The sequence below is a fragment of the Myotis myotis genome, unplaced genomic scaffold, assembly GCF_014108235.1.
Source record: "Myotis myotis isolate mMyoMyo1 unplaced genomic scaffold, mMyoMyo1.p scaffold_m19_p_1, whole genome shotgun sequence".
Classification (NCBI taxonomy): Eukaryota; Metazoa; Chordata; class Mammalia; order Chiroptera; family Vespertilionidae; genus Myotis; species Myotis myotis.
Window position 1 is genome coordinate 70,267,822 of NW_023416313.1, and position 20,827 is coordinate 70,288,648.

Below are 20,827 nucleotides of genomic sequence, written 5' to 3' on the forward strand. Positions count from 1 at the left end.
TCACATTTTTATGTCTAACGTGACCCACACAGAATTCCTAAACTCCCCCGAAGCCTGCTTCTTCCATAATCTTTCTTCATTCACCTCCATCCTTTAGTTAAGGTTGAAGACGTAGCCTTTAATGACCTTTCTCTCTCTCATGCCACATCCACTCAATCAGTAAATCTGAAGGCTCTACTCACAAAATATTTCCAGTAAGTACCTTACCATTTCTCACAATACTCCTCCTCTCACTGAGATATAATTAATGCACCATACAATTGGCTCATTAAAACATACAGTTCAATCAACGATTTTAGTATATTTATAGTTGTGAAACCATCACCTTCACCAATTTTAGAACATTGTCACCCCTCCAAAAAGAACCCTTTGTCCAGTAGAGGCCACTTGCCCTCTCCTTCAGCCCTGTATAACCACTAGCGACTTTCTGTAGGTTTGCTTCTTCTGAATTTCACATAAATGTAATCATATAACACGCGCCCTTTTGTAGCTGACTTCTTTAGCTTGCCACCAACAACTCTTACCTGGATTGTTCCACCAGTCTCTTAGCTAGTCCCCCTGCTCCATGCTTGTCATGCTCTGGTGCCCACCTCCCGTAACTATTCTCAGCTTATCAGCCAGGCAGAGCCTTGGAATACCTATGCAGGTGCTGTCTTTAAAAAGCTGGACAAGATGCCCTAACCAGTTTGGCTCAGTGGATAGAGCGTCGGCCTGTGGACTGAAGGGTCTCCGGTTCGATTCCGGTCAAGGGCATGTATCTTGGTTGCGGGCACATCCCCAGTGGAGAGTGTGCAAGAGGCAGCTGGTCGATGTTTCTCTCTCATTGATGTTTCTAACTCTCTATCCCTCTCCCTTCCTCTCTGTAATCAATAAAATATATTAAAAAAAAAAAAAAAGCTGGACAAGAGCCTTCAAAAACTTGCCCCCACCCACTTTCTCCCATCCTCATCCACCTCCTGGACTGCATTTCTTATTAGTATCCACATCCCTTAGTGTTTTCCAGATGCACCCAGCACCTGCCGCCTTAGGGCCCTGCACCTGCTTTGTCACACTTTTCCCCTGACATCTGCATGGCTCCCTGCCCCCCTGCCTTCGACGCTGGTCAGGCATCGCCTTCTAAGTGAGGACTTCCTTGGGAACCACTTTAAAAAATAGCAGGCACCCTACACCCCCTCTCTCCTTGCCCATTTTATTTTTATTTGAAGCCATTCAGTTCATTTGTTTCCTTGTTGTGCTTTTTGGTGTTGTTGCTCGGCTTCCCTGCCCACTACCTCCCACCCTGGCTAGAGAAGCCTCGTGTGAGGAGGGGTTTCTGTCTGCTTTGCTCACAGCCGCGTTGAGAGTACCTAGACCAGAGCAGCACCTGGCGCACAGCTGGCACTCAAAACACATTTCCTAAAGGAATGAGTCCAAGGGAAACAGAGGGGAGAATGGCAGCATTTTATATTTCTGTGTCCTTCACTGGAGTTTACTTAAAATATTAGGTTGGAGATGGTCAATTCATCATTGTTTCCTTTCAGGCAGTACTTCAACCCTTTCAGGCTTCTGCTGTCAAACCACGAGAGGTTCCATAAAAGAGAGAAATGCTTTGAATGCTAATAGATGGCTTTGGGAAAATTGAGAGTATCTCTAAATAAATGGACCTACTCTTTCCTGTGCCTTCATTTTAAAAATCGGTTTCCTTACCTCTTTGCCCTTTCTCATTCAACTATTTTTCTCCTCTCCTTATATTCTTATTTTTTAACTTGTAGTTGACATACAGTGGTACAATAGTTTCACATGTACAACATAACGAATCGACGTCTGCATAGCTTACAAAAGATCACTAAGTCTAGAGACTGTCACCATGCGAAGTTGTTACAATATTGTTGGCTATATTCTCTCCACTGTACCTTACATTCCCATGACTTAACTTATTCTGTAACTGGAAGCTTCTTCCTCTCATTCCCCTTCACCTGTTTCACCTAATCCCCATAGCCACTCACCTCCCTGTAAACTTCTGACACAACCACTCCTGCCTCACAGAAAAAGTTTCCTAGGAGTTCCCCCATATCTCAGTTGCAGCCATCGCTGCTGAGTTCTCCCTCGAAGGAACATAACCAGGCTCCCCTTCTTGAAGGTTCTGTGCCTCAGTCTGCTTCATTTTCTTTCCGGCTTCCTCTCTTCCTCCCAGGTCTCCTCCCCAGTCCCTTGGCTGACCTCTTCCTCTCTGTCCAGACCTGTGCTTTCTAACCTGGCAGCCCCAGCCTAGGGTGGCTCTTACTGCTCCCCGCCCTTCCCCCCGCCCCCCTCCCCCCAAACATAACCTGAGATGTGCTGCAGCTGTAGTGTTCGCATCAGATTTCAAAGATGTGATACAAAAATAAGAATGAAAAATATCTCTTTAACAAGATTTATACGGACTACATGTTGAAGCCATAACATTCTGAATATATTACATAGAAAGTATATAGAATGCATTATTAAAATGAATTTCACCTGTTTCTTCCTACTTGTATTTTAACTGTGGCTTCTGGAAAATTTAACATCACAGATGTGGCTCATTACATTTCCCTTGGCAGGCACTGTTCCAGGGATGCTTGTCTTTTCGCCCTGCCTCCCTCCCTCCCTTGGAAAACTCCTTGCCTCTGCTGCTTCCGCTTTGTGTTCATGCCCATGCCTGCATTTCTCACCCTGGCCTCTCTCTGAAGCTCCAGGGCAGAACTTCTAACCCGGTGCACCTGATCACAGTCCCCCCCATGAAAGCTGTTAGCTATTTAAATGGAGGCATGCTTCCTCTTCCTTAGATGGCAGCATTATCAGGCTGTCAATCATGTGGGCTAGTACCTCTGTGGAAGAGTCTTGGAATAGGTCCTCTCCCTCGTCGCCCTTGCCTAGGTCAGGGTGCTTGTAGCAAACACCAGAACCCACTCTGGCTAATTTTAACATTGCAGAGATGTATTAAAAGATATTAGAGAGCTCGCGGATCCAGAAAGCTAGACGGGAATGCTTGGTAGTGGGGAAAAGAACCAGCGCTCATCCGCACTGTGGGATCTGCTCTGCCAAAAGCTGCCACTACTGTTCAGAGCAGGGGTGGGCAAACTTTTTGACTCGAGGGCCACAATGGGTTCTTAAACTGGACCGGAGGGCCGGAACAAAAGCATGGATGGAGTGTTTGTGTGAACTAATATAAATTCAAAGTAAACATCATTACATAAAAGGGTACGGTCTTTTTTTTTTTTAGTTTTATTCATTTCAAACGGGCTGGATCGGGCCGTAGTTTGCCCACGGCTGGTTTAGAGCCAACACCAAGCTTTTGCTAATACTGTGTGGTTAGCCCCCAAAATACTGAGAAAGAAGCTCCTCTCCTGCTGGCCCCTCGGATCCCACATCCCACAGAGGAATCACCCCCCACCCCCACCCCCACCCTAGCCCGCTGCTTCCTCAGGATGCTCATTTCGAAAGGGAAATCTTATGTGTCCATTCGATTGGTGGATCCTAGGCAACATGTCTGCACCTTACCTGCCAGGGCTGCTGAAAGACAGGCTTCTGGTCCCCCCACAATGACGCAAACTAGCAAAATGTAAGGAATGTGTTGGACAGCTGTACCACCATCTCCACATTCATTCATTAAATTTGTAATCTGCTAGCTTCACAAATTCCTTGTATTTGCCCCTTCCTTTGTATTTTCCCCTTGTATCTGTCCTCCATTGCTCTAGTTTGGTTTGGATTATTTCAATAGCTTCTTAAATGTCCTGACACTAATAGGTCATCTTGCTATCTAGTCTTCACACTGTCATGAACATACACCATCTACACATGAGTTAGAGCACGTCACTCATCCCATGAAAACCATCCCATAACTCATTTCCTACACACACAAAATTAAAGGCTTTACCATGGCATTCAGACCATTAAGGATCTGGACTTAAATCCGTTTTCAGCCTGATTTTTCATAGGTTCCTCACTCACCCGCATGTCTCACTCTCCAGCTCTTTTCAGCACTTAGAATTCATGGACTACACAGTTCACTTTCACGTCAGACTCTCATTGGTGCTGCTCGCTAAGTGAGTTAGGACACGTTACTCATCTCCGTTTCAGTTTCCCCACTGAGGTCAACCCAACCTTGCTGTGTAGACTTCCCTGGGGCCTGGCACCTGGCGCTAAACTAGGCCCTCATAACACGCTGCTCTTAGGACTCTGTGGCCGTGTTTTTGACGATTTCTCAGCTTCCAGGAATGCGTTCACCACAGCTCTCTACCCTCTGAACTCAGCCGATCCTCCTCCAATGTCAGCCTCTTCATGAGCATTCCTTTCAGGAACTACAAGGGCTCCTTGCTGTCCCTTTCCACAGCAGAGCATCTCTTCCTGTGTTCAGTGGGCATTTTATTGTCTTCTGTTGTTTATTTTCTACACGTCTGGCATTCCAATTCGGTATCTATTTCGCTTAACTCGGTATATAGTACACATTTAATGCTCAATCTTTACTTTCTAAGCTTAAATTTTCTTGGGATATGATCCCCTGTAGTCCACACATTTACTGAGATGTTTTAATTACAGAAAAGCCATAAAATATACCTTGTTTTAATTTTCTATCAATATGGGTAATCTTAGTAAAGTCACTGATCATCATTGGGTTCAAATGGACCATTTCACAGCTGGGAATGATTACATCTTCTGCACCAATAATGATTACATCTTAGGCAGGGGATAGGAGGGATTCCCCAATTTTAAGACCTACCTGTGATTTATAGCATTGCCCCTCATACCTTCATGTGGTTTAAAGACTAACATAGACACAAAAGTGTTTTTATATTAAGAAAGAATTCTCCTTTTTCCCTAAATGTACTCTCAAGTGGAAATTCTGGAGCTGTTTTTTCTTCCCCTTGTAGAGATTTCAGATGGAAAAGGAGGAAAGCATGTATTGGTAAATCTGAGATAACAGATAAGTGTTTACACAGAGGTATCAGCTGAGCTTATGATCTTCCTATAGTCTTTTGCCCCCATAGGACATCCTAGCCACAGAGGCCTCCTTGCTGGCCCTCAAAACTTCCGACCTTTGTTTCTATCTAAGAATCGTGGCTCTTGCTCTTCCTAGGCCCTGAACTCTCTTACCTCATATCTCTATGAAGGTCATCCCCACACTTGCTCAAATGCCATTACTCAGAAAGGTCTTTGTTGATCACATACGAAAGTAAGTGCCTCATCTCCTAACTTGCTATACCTTTATATTGCTTTCTTTTTTTTCTTCATGGTACCGAATGGATGCTTTAAGTTTTATTATATTTATTAGGGAATGAATGAATAAGAGAATCGTAGCACCTCAGCAAGCAGTAAAGTATTAGAGCACATAGGCTGGACGGGGCAACACTGCTTTATTTTCAGCTTTAACATGACTTGTCAGGGTTTGGCTGCCTGAGCTAGTGCTGATTTTGACTTTCTCACTTTGGAAAAGCACGATAATACTTTTTGTCCTTCTCACAGCTCCCTGGCTTGTGGCATCAAGTCACTCAGTCTCTCTTTAGTGAGTGAACTCTATTGTAACTACTGTATGTGAAAGAGTTGAGGCAAAATTAGGTTATGAAATTATACAATATGTACATGGCCCATTTCCCAAGATTTTCCTATTTATGCTTTTTAACATGTAATTGTGAAGTGCCTATATGCTCTTCACATATAAACATGCCATTTCTTAAATTAATTTTTGGAAGAGAAATATAGTTATTTTGTATGATCTAAGAATAGGTAGCTGAATTTAAGTAAAGAAAAATGTAGTTAATTCTCTTCAAGAATATACTTGTTTTCTAAATCCAGGCTTACTCATAACATGATTCATGGTCTATTTAAAAAATAACTATGACATGGGAATTGAAACATTAAATAACTATTTGTTTCTCTCAATGATTTATTAGAATAATACAGACTCGCATGAACAAGCTTTATGGTTGATGTTCATTTCCTAGATGTCTAGTAAAATGCACGTAATAAAATCATCTTTTACCACAGAGCCAGAATGAAAAATAAAAAAGGCTATAATAGCTTTCTTCTTTTACTACATGTTCAACCTATTGTGAAATAAATGTTTTAAAAGTCCAGCAACAAATACAGGGATAAAATGTGAAACAGTCCATTTAGAGGCTGTCTCTGCGGAAATAATGTAGCGTATTTCAATTTGACTAAAAACAGTGAGAAATGGACAATTCCATCTAAAAGGAAAAAAATCATTATAGTAAAGCAAATATCTTCTAGCAAAGTACTTACCTGACCAGATGAAAGCATTAAGATGTTTATTAAGTGACACCTAATCAAATTCCAGACAGAACAGAGGAAGGGACCCACCTGAGGACCGAGAACACTCTGGCCATTTTGCCTATTGCTCGGATCTTGTTCCTTATCACCTCCTTCCGGGCCGCAGCGGTGGCTCCTGCAGAGTAACACAGAGAGTGGACGAGTCAATGCCTCTTTATATTACTGCAATTGTTTTACAAATTTTCATACGTCACGGACCGTCGTGAGAAAACCCAGTGTCCTCCCTCCACCCCACCCGTACAAGAGGATTTATCTGTGAATCAATTTAAAAACGTATGTATCCCGTTTTAAGACTTGGATGTGATTCTTGAGAGGTCCCTGAAATGCCAAAGAGCAACTTCTGAGATCTCCAGGGGGAGGTGGGTGAAGCGGTGAAGCCCTAAATGAACAATCAGCAGACGGGCAGGTTCCTACTGTTTTCTTCCAGTTCAGTTCCCTTCTCTTTTGTTTATACAAAGAGAGCATGCATTGGCAGGAAAAATGGAGTGAGTCACCAGGATCTTCTACTTATTTCCTGGCTGCATGCTGGGAAGACTACGTCAGGAAGCTGCTTCATTGAAAGTTCTCCCTTGCAGTGATCAAACTAGGGAGTCTCAACTCCTTAAGCTCCCTGGAACATCATCTCTATTGCTTAATGGCCATGAAACATTTATTGTAGCACCTGATACTTTTTCACTTTCTGGTTGGTTCACAAGCTCAAGAGAAAAAAAAGTGGAAAACTACTGAGTGGGATTTAGTGTGAGATGGTGGCACACGGTTTGTATTTGAGTGCTTATGTAAATAAGTTACACATAGGTTGGTTTTACGACTTACTACATTTTCCAAACTTAAAAAAATCAGTCTACATAGGTTATTGTTACTATAAACATTTTCTTTTTTATCATTGTTTTTAAAATAGTATTATATGATCTTTAGAGAATCCGTTTTGTTTTTGTTTTCTTAAATTCCTGAGCATGTTTGCAAAAGTACAAGACAAAGAAACACACCTGTCTTCTTAAGATTTTTATAATCCGAGTTAAGAGGGACAAGACATCCTTTTTATGCATTATTTGGGACTTTGTAGAAAGTGTTAACACAAGCTACTAATAGAAAGGCAACAAAATATTTTTAGATAATATCAGAAATGTTCCTAACCTGATGAACAGTTTAAGCCATATAATTTGTTCAAAGGCTGCAGTCGAGAGAAGATAATTGAGGTAAATTTTGGTCTTTTAAGCTATGAAAAGAACAAGCTTTCTGACCTTTTCGGGAGGGAAGATTTCTGCTGTTTCCTTTAGAGGGCTTTCAAGAATGTGGACTCTTTTGCATTGTTTGAAAGGGTCAAACAATTAATCACCACCCTAAGATTTCTATAAGAAACAAGACTCACACTAACATTCACAGAATTGTGCAATGGTTGCAGAAGGCCTCTGCCTTTATCCACCCCAAGAAACTGAGAACACAATGGGCCACTTTCTTCTCCTGAGTGGCTTAATTTGTCAAAGGCGATGCTAGTGCAGACCCACCTCTTGTGCCCTGGGTGCCCCCAGATGTGTACCAGTGAGTCGCCTTCCTCTCACCTTCCCTCTGACCTGAAAGCCCTCAAACAGGCTGCATTTTTGCTCGTTTCTTTCTCTCTGTGGCAATCACAACATGGCAGTTATCTCCCAACATAGCTGATCAGCAGGACTGACTATTTCTGCCAGCTATTCTGCCTGCAAATGAGTAGCCTATGTTTAAAGCCAGTGGGGAAAAGCCATGCTCCAATCAAATCCTTCTGATCAAGGGAACCATGGATTCTCATTCACTGCTGGCCCTAGAATTACACACTATTGGCTGGAACATTGGATGGGAAAATGGGGTGGGTGTAGAATAATTTGCTTCCAACTTTATTCTGAGTTTTCAGAAATTTATATTGTGTATGTTTTGTAATTAAGATTCTTTATACAATAAGTCCTGTCCTGGAGAGCATCTAAAAGCCTGAAGTTTCTGGGCTTGGATGCTAGATAATTTATGATCAAGAAACTACTAAAGCACATTTGTGAAGAAAAAAAATATACTGGGATGGAAGTTAGTCTTCTTAATGTAGTTTTCCTATATATGTATTTTCCAGTTATTCAGTTAAGTGCTGCTTTCAGCCTAATGTGTTATTACTACCCTGTATTTAATATTGTCGAGTCTGACTGGCCCAGTCCACGCAGAGGTCATGATGTGCTAAGTGAGGAAAAGAGGCTGACCCTCAACAGCAAGCAGTGTAGCCAGATCATAAAATCCATCCAACAGACACAAACAATGGAAAGTGTGGGAAAGCTCCAAAAATTGTGACTATATTTAGAAGCACAAGAAGAAAAGCAGCAAGGAGAAGTTAAGTGTCTAGAAATAAACTGTACATATTTAAGAGAAATGAGAAGGGGAAGATATAAAGTATACAAATATATAAAATATGTAAGAAGGATAATCTTGCAGAAATTTTTCAATAAAGGACTTGTAAAAACCAGAACCTGAGAAAAGGAAAGCAAGACACTAAGTTGGAAGGGAAATAAATTATGTACAGCCATTCTTCTGAACTCAATATGAACAGATACTCGGAAAATGCTCAAATAAATATTAAATTTGAAATATAAAATGAACATTCTGACAGAGCCAGTTCATCATCCCTTATTTATTTTTTCAAATCAAATGACTTACTTGAGAGCATACGACAGACTTCTACTCTATGTGTTCACAGTGGTGATTCTCCACACTGCCGCACTGTTCCTGAGAAAAATGCTCTCTCTTGTTAGGTTTCTCATTAACCCAGGTAAGAGGTTTTACTATCCCTTTTATAAAATTAGAATATATTTACTCAAGTTTAATAAGCAGTAAGAAAAGACATTAAAAACTAATGTCTCAAATATCCTGGGATTCACTTCAATATTTTTTAAATAATCAAAATCAGAATTAAACTAACACCACACATTTATAACTTCACAAACACTTAAAATATTCAAACATCTGAGTTGATAAGTAATTGAACTTCAGGAGCTGACCAACAGCAGGATAGATTTAAGTTCAGATACAAAGGTACTCATATATTTAGTATTGCTATTCCTGATTTTGGTTATTTTCCTGAGTTCATTAACATTCTTTTTCAAAAACTTATGTTCCATTGCAAATCCTCACAGCTCATAATTCAATAGAAAGATGAAGGCAAAATGCATGTTATTTTAGAACTTTACTAGCTGTAACAGGCAAAGATAATGTCATATTCAACACTCTTGGTACTTGCTCTGTTTAAGCTGTGAAAATGTAAGACCGCACCCAAATTAAAATTCAGTATATTAAATAATGAAGACATGTAAAACACCTTTTACATGGAAAGATTGGTAACTTTTTTATCTATAACAGTATAATCACTTATTTTAACTTGAAATTCTAAAACTGAATGACAGCATTTTCTATGTTTTAAAAAATTAATTATTTAAAAAAATTCTCACCTGAGGCTATGTTTATTGATTTTTAGAAAGAGAGAGAGAGATAGATGCGAGAGAGAGAAATTGATAGATTGCTTCTTGTATGCACCCCAAATGGGGGTTGAATCCACACCTAGGTATGTGCCTTGACTGGGAATAGAACCCACAACCTTTTTGGTGTACAGGAGGACACTCCAACCAACTGAGCCACCCAGCTGGGACAAAAAAATAATAATTTTAACTAACATTTCATTTTGTATTTCCATTCAAATATTTATCCCTTCTTTTTTTGGCCTCTGTCACTCTTTAACTTTTAAGTTCTAATATCTTTATGCCTGGGGTATTATGGAGTGTTTCTAGAATCTAGGCAACCCTGCTCACTCAATTTTCCTTAGAGCGGAAGAGGCTAATGTACAAAGGAATCTTTAAAGATGTGCTTTTAACATGTGACCTTCACTTAGCACCTTGCCGACTTCTCAGGAGGTTGCAAAGGTATCTATGCCACGCGGCCTGCTGAGCGGGTGCCCCATCCCCACAGGAGACCTCAGCCTCTGGAAAGAACTGGGAAAGGGTAGCAGCGACACAGTGATGAGGGGCCAGGGGGGCGAGGGAGATTCTTTCCACATGGATGTCTGCTCACATTACAGGTGCGGGCTCTGTCCTCCGGCCCAGGTCCCACCCCTGAGCCGCTGCTATACAGGCCTCAGTTTTGACTGAAGCAGGGGTCTGTGGAAAGTGCTATACAGAATACAATTTATTACCCAAATCATTCATGCAAGTGTTCTTGTGAATCCTCTCCTCCGCAGCCTGCCACGTGTCCATCGCTGCCCACAGAAGCATGGATGAGCGTGGGCTCCACTTTGGAAGAGCACATGCCCGCTGACAATGGCTGTGCCAAACATCGGCATGAAAGGGGCCATGGTGCTGCCAGTGAGAGGACCCTGGGCGAATCTCAGCTAACTCCTCGCTCAGGAGCTGCCTGTTGGCGCCTGAAATCAGCTGCAGGGAAGAGAATCTGCACCACGGAGATCTGCAAATGCCACACACCAGGGCGTTTCTCCTGGTAAACAGGCTGTTGAACAGTCACCAGAACAGCGCTGGGAGGAGGGGCTCGCTGCCTGGGCATGAGAAAAATGTTCACCTAGAGCAGCGGTTCTCAGTCTGTGGGTCACGACCCCTTTGGGGGTCGAACAACCCTTTCACAAGGGTCACCTAAGACCATCGGAAAACACATATATAATTACATATGGTTTTTGGGATTAATCACTATGCTTTAATGATGTTCAATTTGTAACAATGAAAATACATCCTGCATATCAGATATTCACATTACGATTCATAACAGTAGCAAAATTACAGTTATGAAGTAGCAACGAAAATAATTTTATGGTTGGGTCACAACAACATGAGGAACTGTATTAAAGGGCCGCGGCATTAGGAAGGTTGAGAACCACTGCCCTAGAGAATGATAGTTAAAGGATCTTGAAGAGTCAAAGAGTGGAGAGAATGGGTCTTCTCCACGGAAGGAGGAGGATTCTCAAACACGCAGGCTGAGATGACCATTGTTACGTGTGATGATGGGTGAGGAGTCTGCTGTGAGTGGAGTTTGGGTACTTTGGGGTGAGGTGAGGGTGAGAAGAGAAGCAGGAGGTACCTGGGGCTGGAATATAAAGGCTTTAGCACAGTAGTGCATGGAAACAAGAGTTTAGACGTCAGCATACACCGAACAGAGGTAAACAGAACCTACTTTGTCAGTCAGCCCCCAAAAAGAAAGAAAAGGTTAGAATGATGGATAGAGATAAATATCTGGCAAATATAGTCAAATGTTCATTGTAGAAAGTAAGTGGTGGGTATCGGCTATAAAACTCTTTCAACATTCCTGTCTGTTAAAAACATTTTGTAATAAAACTTCAAAAAATAAAACTATAATTGGAAGAGCTGGATTTTGAGGAAATCCATCCTTCCCACTTCTGTGTGTTACATGGGGGATGCATGAGCTTGCTGCAGGAGGCAATGAAGGAAAGTTCTCCTGGGCAGTGCTCCACCCCAGACCTTCTGTAACCAGCCCCGGGAGAAAATGGAATTGGTTCGATTTTGTTTTACAATCCCAATGCAACAGATTCTAATTGGGTTCAATACCTTTTTACAATGAGAAGAATTGAAGACAACCAGCTATATACAAATTTCATACTCAGATATGTTACTGGAATATGAAAAAGCTGCTTTTAAAAAAAATTGTGATTCTTATTGAGCTGTTTTCTCTTTAATGGAAAAAGCAGAAATTTTCCCTTTCTTTATTATATTGGCCTCACATGCCTTAGTGAGGCTTCTTTCTTTAAAGGACTCTTAACTAACACAAGTGCATCCATACCATATGTTTTAAAATAAGACATATTTAAAAAAAATAAAACACATTATATAAAGAAATGTGCATACACACTAACATTTCACACTTTTTCAAAGGAAAGACTTATTTTAAAACTGTATTTTGTTGGTAGGCTTCAAATTTCTTTCGGCTTTTATTTCAAATTCTAAGAAAATATTATGGAAAACTCACCACTTTTCCACCTTTGTTTATAGCTAACAAAGGTAGAAAACCTAGTCTACTTGAAAGTAAAATTTTATTATGGTTTATTATTATTAAGCAGAGTTTAGATGTGCCTCAATATTTTATTTTTGTGTGAAGTAGAGAAATTACTGAATTTTAATAAAGGCTATTGATGGAACAAAGTATAAGGCATTGAGATAAGAAATAACTTTTGTTGTGTTATACTGAAGACAAAAATTGGTTTGGTTCAATCCAAATCAGCATCTTTGAAATACAAGATATAATGCAAAGGACTTCAGATGCCTCTAAAAGCCTTGGGTGATGATGAAATTATGAGTATACAGACTGTCTTATTTGGGAGAATGCATGTTCCCAATTGGCCCCTATAAAAAACTACAGGACCAAACCTTGTGCTATATAACCCCTAAACTTCATCTATTTTGTCTTTTCTTTCCGTGACCTAGTTTAACAATAACAAATATTAAGGTTCTATATCCCAACAAAGCAATGGTATCCAAAAGTTACTCTCCACCCAGTTTTGCCCTTGGCTATGGACAAAGGCTATGACAAGGGCTTCACTGCATTTTCCTAGACCAGCAAGAGACTGAGTCCTGGATTCAGGGACAGCACCGGAAGCACTGAGCAACTGTGTGCACTCTGCTGGAATAGCTTTAAAACAAGCCTCTACATTTTCTACTCGTGCATCCACAAAAGAATATTCTCCAAGCAACACAACTGCCACCTCCAAGTTTAAATAGTTGTGAAGAATATGATATTGTAAACACTGTCATTTTAAAATGACAGTTTTTTCTAAAACTGTATTTCCAGTTCCATTTCTGTGATTTTTATGCTAGTGAATGACATATATTTCTACTTTAAAATATTTTTTATCACCATATTGTACATGGGTGTAAAAACATGTTTAGAAATTTGAATTAAATGTATTTTTAAAACTTTCCTGAGGCAATAAGACCCTAAGTGTTCAAAAATTCCTTTGTAATCAGTATCACAGTTACTAGGAGTACATAATTGATTAGATAGCATATATATGTGATGTGTCTATAAATGTTTAAAAAGCACAGAAATAAAATTTCATTAGAATGTATCCCTTAATAATAGGGAGATTACACTGCCTTGAATAAGGGACTTCCTAGACTCAGAGTTTCTCTAACATCTTTCTGTTTAGTACTCCAATATGAAGCATCTCAAAGCCATGCTCATAGTGACTATGTCCAGGGAGACCTGTGCCTTCTATTAAAATAGGAGAAGGCATTTGAGAAAGAGGAGGCGGGAAAGGAGAAGCTGCAAGAAGGCCTGTAACCTCCAACTCAGGTGAGTCCCCATGACCATTTTCAGGAAAGAGGGCACATGGAAAAATGAATTCCCTGAAAATTCCTCTTGAAATGTGCTTGGGTAGCTCCAGCAGTACAAATATTCTAGCATGAAGACTGCTGCTCTATCAAGAATTGGATTACTCAGTTTTAGGTTTGATCGTTGTTGGAAGATCTCCTGGACTAGCCATAACCTGGGAAACCTGCATTGCTCATCCCCTTAGGGTCAGTGCTAGTTAAAAGCCAAGCTGGTCCAAAGAGAATGGATTGATGCTGCCTCTCACAGAATAGCCATATGCATGCCTACGCAGGCTGCTCTATTAGGCAGAGGAAAACACCTTCAGCATCACAAAATTTTTAAATCCCCGTAAAAATCAATCTCTTTGAAGATTACAACCTAAAACTGCTTGTAATACCTTTCTAATTTGGATCCTAACTCTACCACATTACACATCCATAAGTGATAAAATTGGGATATAATGGCAACTCACTCCAAACCACTGCAAACCGCATACTATTCTAAATTTCTTCCATATGCTTTTTAGCTCAACTAAAATCTCAGCATGCAATAAAACCTGCAATGGTGTGATATTTGGCATAAGACTATTCTGTCTTGTATCCCATTTTGAAAGCAAAAGAAGATTCTTCAAAAAAAAATTTTTAAAGAACGCATATTCCAAATTGGGCTCTATAAAACCACAGAACTAAACCGTGTGCTACATAATCCCTAAACCTTATCTTTTTTTGTCTTTTCTTCCCCCCCCCCCTCTCTCTCTCTCTCTCTCTCTCTCTCTCTCTCTCTCTCTCTATATATATATATATATATATATATATTTATTTATTTATTTATTTTTTAAAGTCTCTCCTATGTAATGGATTTTAAGGATGGCTAGTATAGCCTAGACCAGTGGTCAGCAAACTGCAGCTGGCGAGCCACATGCGGCTCTGTGGCCCCTTGAGTGTGGCTCTTCCACAAAATACCACGTGCGGGCGTGCATGTATAGTGCGATTGAAACTTCGTGGCCCATGCGCAGAAGTCGGTATTTTGTGGAAGAGCCACACTCAAGGGGCCAAAGGGCCACATGTGGCTCACGAGCCGCAGTTTGCCGACCACTTGGCTATGTTTCATCCCACTTCTCCTGTCATTAAACATAACTGAATTCTTTGGATAGGAAGTCTCAAAAATGTACAGGCCACTCTCAAATGTTAAATAACTGTCATTATTTGGTTGTCTTTCCTCTTAGTTAAAAGTTACTTTTGTGTACAAGCTCTAATGAATTCCACTGACTTCTGTGCTTCGAGACACTGTTCTACCTGTTCAATGACCTCTCAGCAGAGTCGTAGAAATTGGCTATAAGCATAATTCTAACTTGGGTGGAAATTAAAGACTTTAAAGTAGATAGGAAGCTTCTGGTTGATTTTTTCAAAAAGCTATCACATAGGCAGCCTACATCTTACAAAGGACATTTCAGTTTATTTTATTTACCAAAGAAGAGATGACTAACATGTGAAATTCTACTTTAATGGACCTCTTTTCATAATAGAAACACATCAGCTGTATAAACTGACGAGAGAAAAGCAAAATGGAATGACATAACAAATGTCAATTGAATACGGTAGATTCTTCTGTCTAAATGAGAAACAACCATGATACCTGAATGTGTAATCTATCAAGAATTATTCTGGCCGAAACCGGTTTGGCTCAGTGGATAGAGCGTCGGCTTGCAGACTGAAAGGTCCCAGGTTCGATTCCGGTCAAGGGCATGTACCTGGGTTGCGGGCACATCCCCAGTAGGGAGTGTGCAGGAGGCAGCTGATCGATGTTTCTCTCTCATCGATGTTTCTAACTCTCTATCTCTCTCCTTTCCTCTCTGTAAAAAATCAATAAAATATATTTAAAAAAAAAAAAAGAATTATTCTGGATATAGATGAGGCTATAACAGTTAAAAAGATATAAGGGCCTAATTATGCATTCATGCTAAGTGCCAGAAAAATGCATTCAGACTAGAACTTAATTCTGGACCTATATTTATATATTGATCAAATACTAGATTATTTAAATGTTATCTCTGAAAATATAAAAAGTAAAGGGAAAAATGGACAAATGTAGTAGAATATTGTTTGATTGTCCATGTATTATACCTAGATAGAATGTTAATTGAGTACCATTTAATAGCATAGTAAAGCTGACTTCTGCTGCATCTGGCAGCAGAAGATGGCTGAAGCACTGGCATATATTGAGCTTAACTGAAACAAAGTCACTCAAAGGGCTTCCGATGCTATTCAAGACGTAGGCTGCGTGTTTTGTCAATCCATAGGAAAAGCAGTGAAGTTCTGTCCAAGGAGGAAGAATAGGGAAATGAGCACTAGCTTCTGGCCAATGATCAGAGCACAGGAATACATAGGCAACATACAGAGGCAGATTGGTTCCCAGGTCATGAGACTTGAACACCAGTTAGGACGATTCTAAGGAACAGAAAGAGTAAGTTGTTTGCCTAAAGTCATCCTCTGAAAATGGTGATCAGAGCCAGGATTCATTACAGTGGCAGGCAGGCTGTCGGAAGAATGAAATAAGTAATGTGTTCATTCATTCTCAACAGTCAACAAAGGCACATGCCAGGTACTGTGCTACCTCCTAAATCACTGAGCACAAACCTCTGGTACATAAGTACTCAAAGATGTTTGCTATTATTATTAAGAACAAGAAAACACTGTGCAGAAAAGAATATTCCAGTTCTTCAGTTACATTTCTTACTATAAATTAAAAGATTGTATGATTTTAATTACTATCAAGCTGCCTAAGATGGGGCCTCTTTTGTTTTTGTGCCAACCAGACCACAGGCTGGACCCCTGATGACCGCAAATTCACTAGGGGAGGACGCTACCAGCCAAGATGGTGCTGGTTTTGCTTGGAGGAAAAAAAAGATGGGCTGACCAAACAGAATCAAGATTTCTATAGAGTCTGAGAAAAACTGGAAGAAAAGTTTCATAGCTTCTCATAAACTAAAAGTAATGGCAAAAGAATAAAACATTTTTAAAAGAGTGAACACAGACCACGTCATAAAAGTACTTTTAAAATTTAGATTTTTTCTGAGCATTTATGAAACTTTTCCATATAGCCTTTAAGCCTGCCACAGCGATCAAACGATTCCTCTAGATGACTTTGGCCTCATCACACTAAATCTGTCTAAAGTTGTCCAATTACGAATGATTCTCATATAAGTGCAATCTTTAGGTTGAGAAATTAGACCAATAAAGTGCTTTAGTATAGAGAGAATCATGAAAGCTCTGCAAAACACAAGAAAAATACATCTTAATTTTCTTATGGCATCAGTTTGCAGTAAGCTGACATTACCTACAACAGCCTCTTTCATAATAATCTCAACCTTGTTGGTGAGAAGTAATGTTTTTCTAAGACATAGAGACATACATATGCACAAAACCTTTACCTTCATTAAATGCCCTTCAAGTAAATAATTCAATAAGGTTTACAGAGTGTATACTTATTTCCCTTCTTATTATGTAACAGATTTCCTTCTCAAATAAATTTAATAAGTGCATTTAATTGAGGTATATGCTTTGATATGCAATAGCTAATGTTTAGTATAAGTTGGCCAACATCACCATTAGTTGAAGAAAGGCTCAACTGTGACAGATAATGATTTTTTAAAGCTGTGTAAAGATATTGTATATGTGCATAATACACGTGTCTCAGGAAATACAGTATAAATCTGAAGTATTTTCTAGAGTATTATTTTACTGTGAGCATACTATTTTAGCCAATGTGAATGTTATCTCATTATCCAACTAATTAGCTAGAACAGGCTGGTTTTTAACTCTCAGTGTGTTCTGTGAAGTCTGCACTTCCATGCTATGTGAAAATTATGTCAGGTGATAACATATTTGTGCAAAGTCAGGGTAGTACAATATAAAGAGAAAATAGTACTTTTAATGTCTATGTCACTGTATTATTGTAACTAGTGACTTAAAAGGATTTTAATTATAATCAAATTGATAAGCCAGACTTGATGATACTGATTACAATATGATGGCTATCACCAGGCACCCTTTTTGTTTGTCAAAGTCTCAAAACATCGATAGCCATAAATACAATGGGAATGTATAACCTGCTAGCTGGTAAATGACCATGCATTTTTTTAGACATGTTTCAGTTTTAATGATATACTGGATAAGCATTTTTTTTCTTTTTTTATGGCAAAACCATAATGCAAAAAAGCAGTTAGCTGGACTGTATAGAAGACAGAGTATAAATGATACATTTACAGTGATGAAGATGATTTAGCCTCTAAATTACACACTACAATATTAATTGAAAAAATCAGCAAAAAACTGGAAGTTAACAACAACAACAAAAAGTCTGAGAAGAAATTACAAAGTCTTTGACAAAATATTGAATAATCTTTTCTTTTTATAAATGTCCTCCTTTTCCTTTCTTCAATTCTACCATGAGAATTTAGTTATTATAAAAAGATAAGAGAAGTTAAAACTGGTAAAGTGCTACCCATCTTTGCGTATAATTTCCTGGAAAAATTATATGGATGTATCACATGGCCATACTTCTTATAGCAGTGAAACACATGAAGTGTTTTTCTTCTCCTTGTCAGTAGCTGAAGAGGACAAAAACGATGTCCTTTACATCTCCTTCTTTGATTATCAAATATTTCATCCCAATTAATGCCCCCTCCCTAACCCCCCAAATCCTCTGTAAAACTGGCATATTTAAAATCTATTTCTTGTTGCACTAGATTCTCAGGTCAGTGAAGGCAGAGACAGGTGTTGGTTTGCCACTGAATACACAGAACAAGATAATCCATGAATAAGTATTTTTACATAGAAGTAAAAATAGAATATACAAAATAAGATAGAAACTTACCACAATATTAAAATTGAAATACTCTAAATGTTTGCCCTAACTGGTTTGGCTCAGTGGATAGAGCATCGGCCTGCGGACTGAAGGGTCCCAGGTTCGATTCCAGTCAAGGGCATATACCTTGGTTGTGGGCACATCCCCAGTAGGGGGGGTGCAGGAGGCAGCTGATTGAGGCTTCTCTCTCTTTGATGTTTCTCATTCTCTATCCCTCTTCCTTCCACTCTGTAAAAAAAAATCAATAAAATATATTAAAAAAAAATAAAATTGAAATACTCTAAATGTTTTATTTTTTTGGCCTCTTTTCAATAATTTCCATTTTCTTTTTTAGCTATTATAACAATAAAATAAATATTACTGTTTGCCTCTTTTTAATAATCTGCTATCTGGCAGCCAAAGTTATATCCTACTATTTTATTTACTGGCCCGATTTCCCTCACACTACGTTTCTGCATTTGGCGCATACAGTTTTAAACAGCTGCTGCCTGAACTTGCTGCACCAGCCCTAGTTCTTGTGCTCTCCCCCGGGTCACTCTTTCTCCTTCACTTACGGATTTTCCTTCTCCAGCTTCTGCAGAAGGGTTAACCTTAGGCTCAGCCCTCAATTTTCTGACATTTCCTTCCACATCAGCAACTTTGGAGGCCTATTTCATTCTTAATGGATTCAATTGCAGCTTTTAATTCCAAACCTCTGTCATAAGCCTGGATTTTGTTCCCAATTTCCAGGACTCCATGGCCAAGTCCTGCCTGGACCTCTCCCGAATTATATGTGTCATTTTCACTCAAACTCATGTCTGTGGCTGAATTCATCTTTCTTTCTCCGGAGACTGATGAGTTTTTCCATAAGTGTTCTCATCCTGAGGGGCACCTAGGCCGAACCATCCAACTCAACTTTTGTTTCCTGTGCTCCACTGATGCTATAGTTGTTCAGGCCTTGGACAGCTCTTTGGAATAACTCCTCTTATTTTATTCTTAAATATATTTTTTAATTGATTTCAGAGAGGAAGGGAGAGGGAGAGAGTGAGATAGAAACATCAATGATGAGAGAGTATCATAGATTGGCGCCTCCTGCATGCCCCACACTGGGGATCGAACCCGCAACCGGAGCATGTGCTCTGACCAGGAATAGAACCGTGACCTCCTGGTTTATAGGTCAGTGCTCAACCACTGAGCCATGCTGGCTGGGCTTTATTGCTCAGGTCTAATCGCCTAAATTTTCAGATACTTTATTAAGTTCCCAAATTATATCCCACTTATCCTCGGTTCATTTTCTAAGCTTAGAAAAAGCACTTGCTTTTTCTCAAATACTGCTTTTATTATGTTACTCCTCCGCTTACCAACTGTGGCTTACCCTTCGGTGCTGACAGAACAAGAATCAGGTTGCTACCAAGCTCCTCATAGCTCTCGCTCTCTTTTTTTATGTCTATATGCTTCTATTTTTTTATATTAAAAGTTGCTATTTTATCCCCAAATGTCAATTATTATAGGATACACAACATTTTTGTTTTCAGATTGGGAACCTGAAATACAGAATGCTAAAATAAGTCACTCAGAAGTGACAGTAATTATGGCCCCAAGGAAAGCCCTAAGCTAATGGCACTAAGTACAGGTGCTGCCAGATGCACAGAGCAGACGAGATGGAAGATGAACTTCCTATGCTGCACACCTGAAACTAATACAAAATAATGTTGAATGCAAACTGCAATTGAAAAATAAAATGTGAAAAACAGTAGTAAATACTTTTTATAGACTGCTCCCCTTTTACCTTATCCCTCCCCTCATCTGTAAACAAACAAAAAAGGATGAAATTCATGTCAAACATTCAACATGGAAAATAAATACAGTTTTGATAGAAAGTGACATAACCAACCCCTCTTTATGGAGGTATTCCTCAAGGACCAATAAGATGCCATGGTAGTCCCACTAATTCCCAACTTTGCACTTTTAAACAAAGTTCTGTGTAGGTAACTTTTAAAAGCTAGACAGAACGAAGTGGGGAGACACTCTGGAACCGTGATATTAGATATGAACAAGTATCTAATAATTCAAAGCAGATGATGGGAGATAATTTTCTTGTATACAATTTTGATGGTTTCTGAAAGACATGCAAAAAACTGCTCTGATCCGATATTCAGTGACTTGCCTGTGGTTAACATTAGGATAAGGCAAAAATATGGCTACTGGGTAAGAGTTCCACCATGTGGCTTGCTCTTTAGATGAAAGTGGAGACATAAATTCTAATTTAATATTAGTCTGTCCAGCACAGCTGAAACTACATTTGGCTGGATATTTATTTGTTTTATTATTATTTTTCTTTCTTGTTCTAAAGGATTCCTGTTTC

The 20,827-nt window shown here is 39.4% G+C and overlaps 1 protein-coding gene across 3 annotated transcripts in view; it reads right to left on the reverse strand.

Annotated features, from left to right (window-relative positions):
- Window positions 1-20,827, reverse strand: part of PPP3CA (protein phosphatase 3 catalytic subunit alpha) — a 314,121-nt gene that overhangs the window by 10,002 nt on the left and 283,292 nt on the right. For all 3 annotated transcript variants that reach the window (XM_036340758.1, XM_036340768.1, XM_036340778.1), the window contains exon 11: window positions 6,319-6,403. In XM_036340758.1, the coding sequence (XP_036196651.1) occupies window positions 6,319-6,403 (85 nt within the window). The remainder of the gene's footprint in view (window positions 1-6,318; window positions 6,404-20,827) is intronic.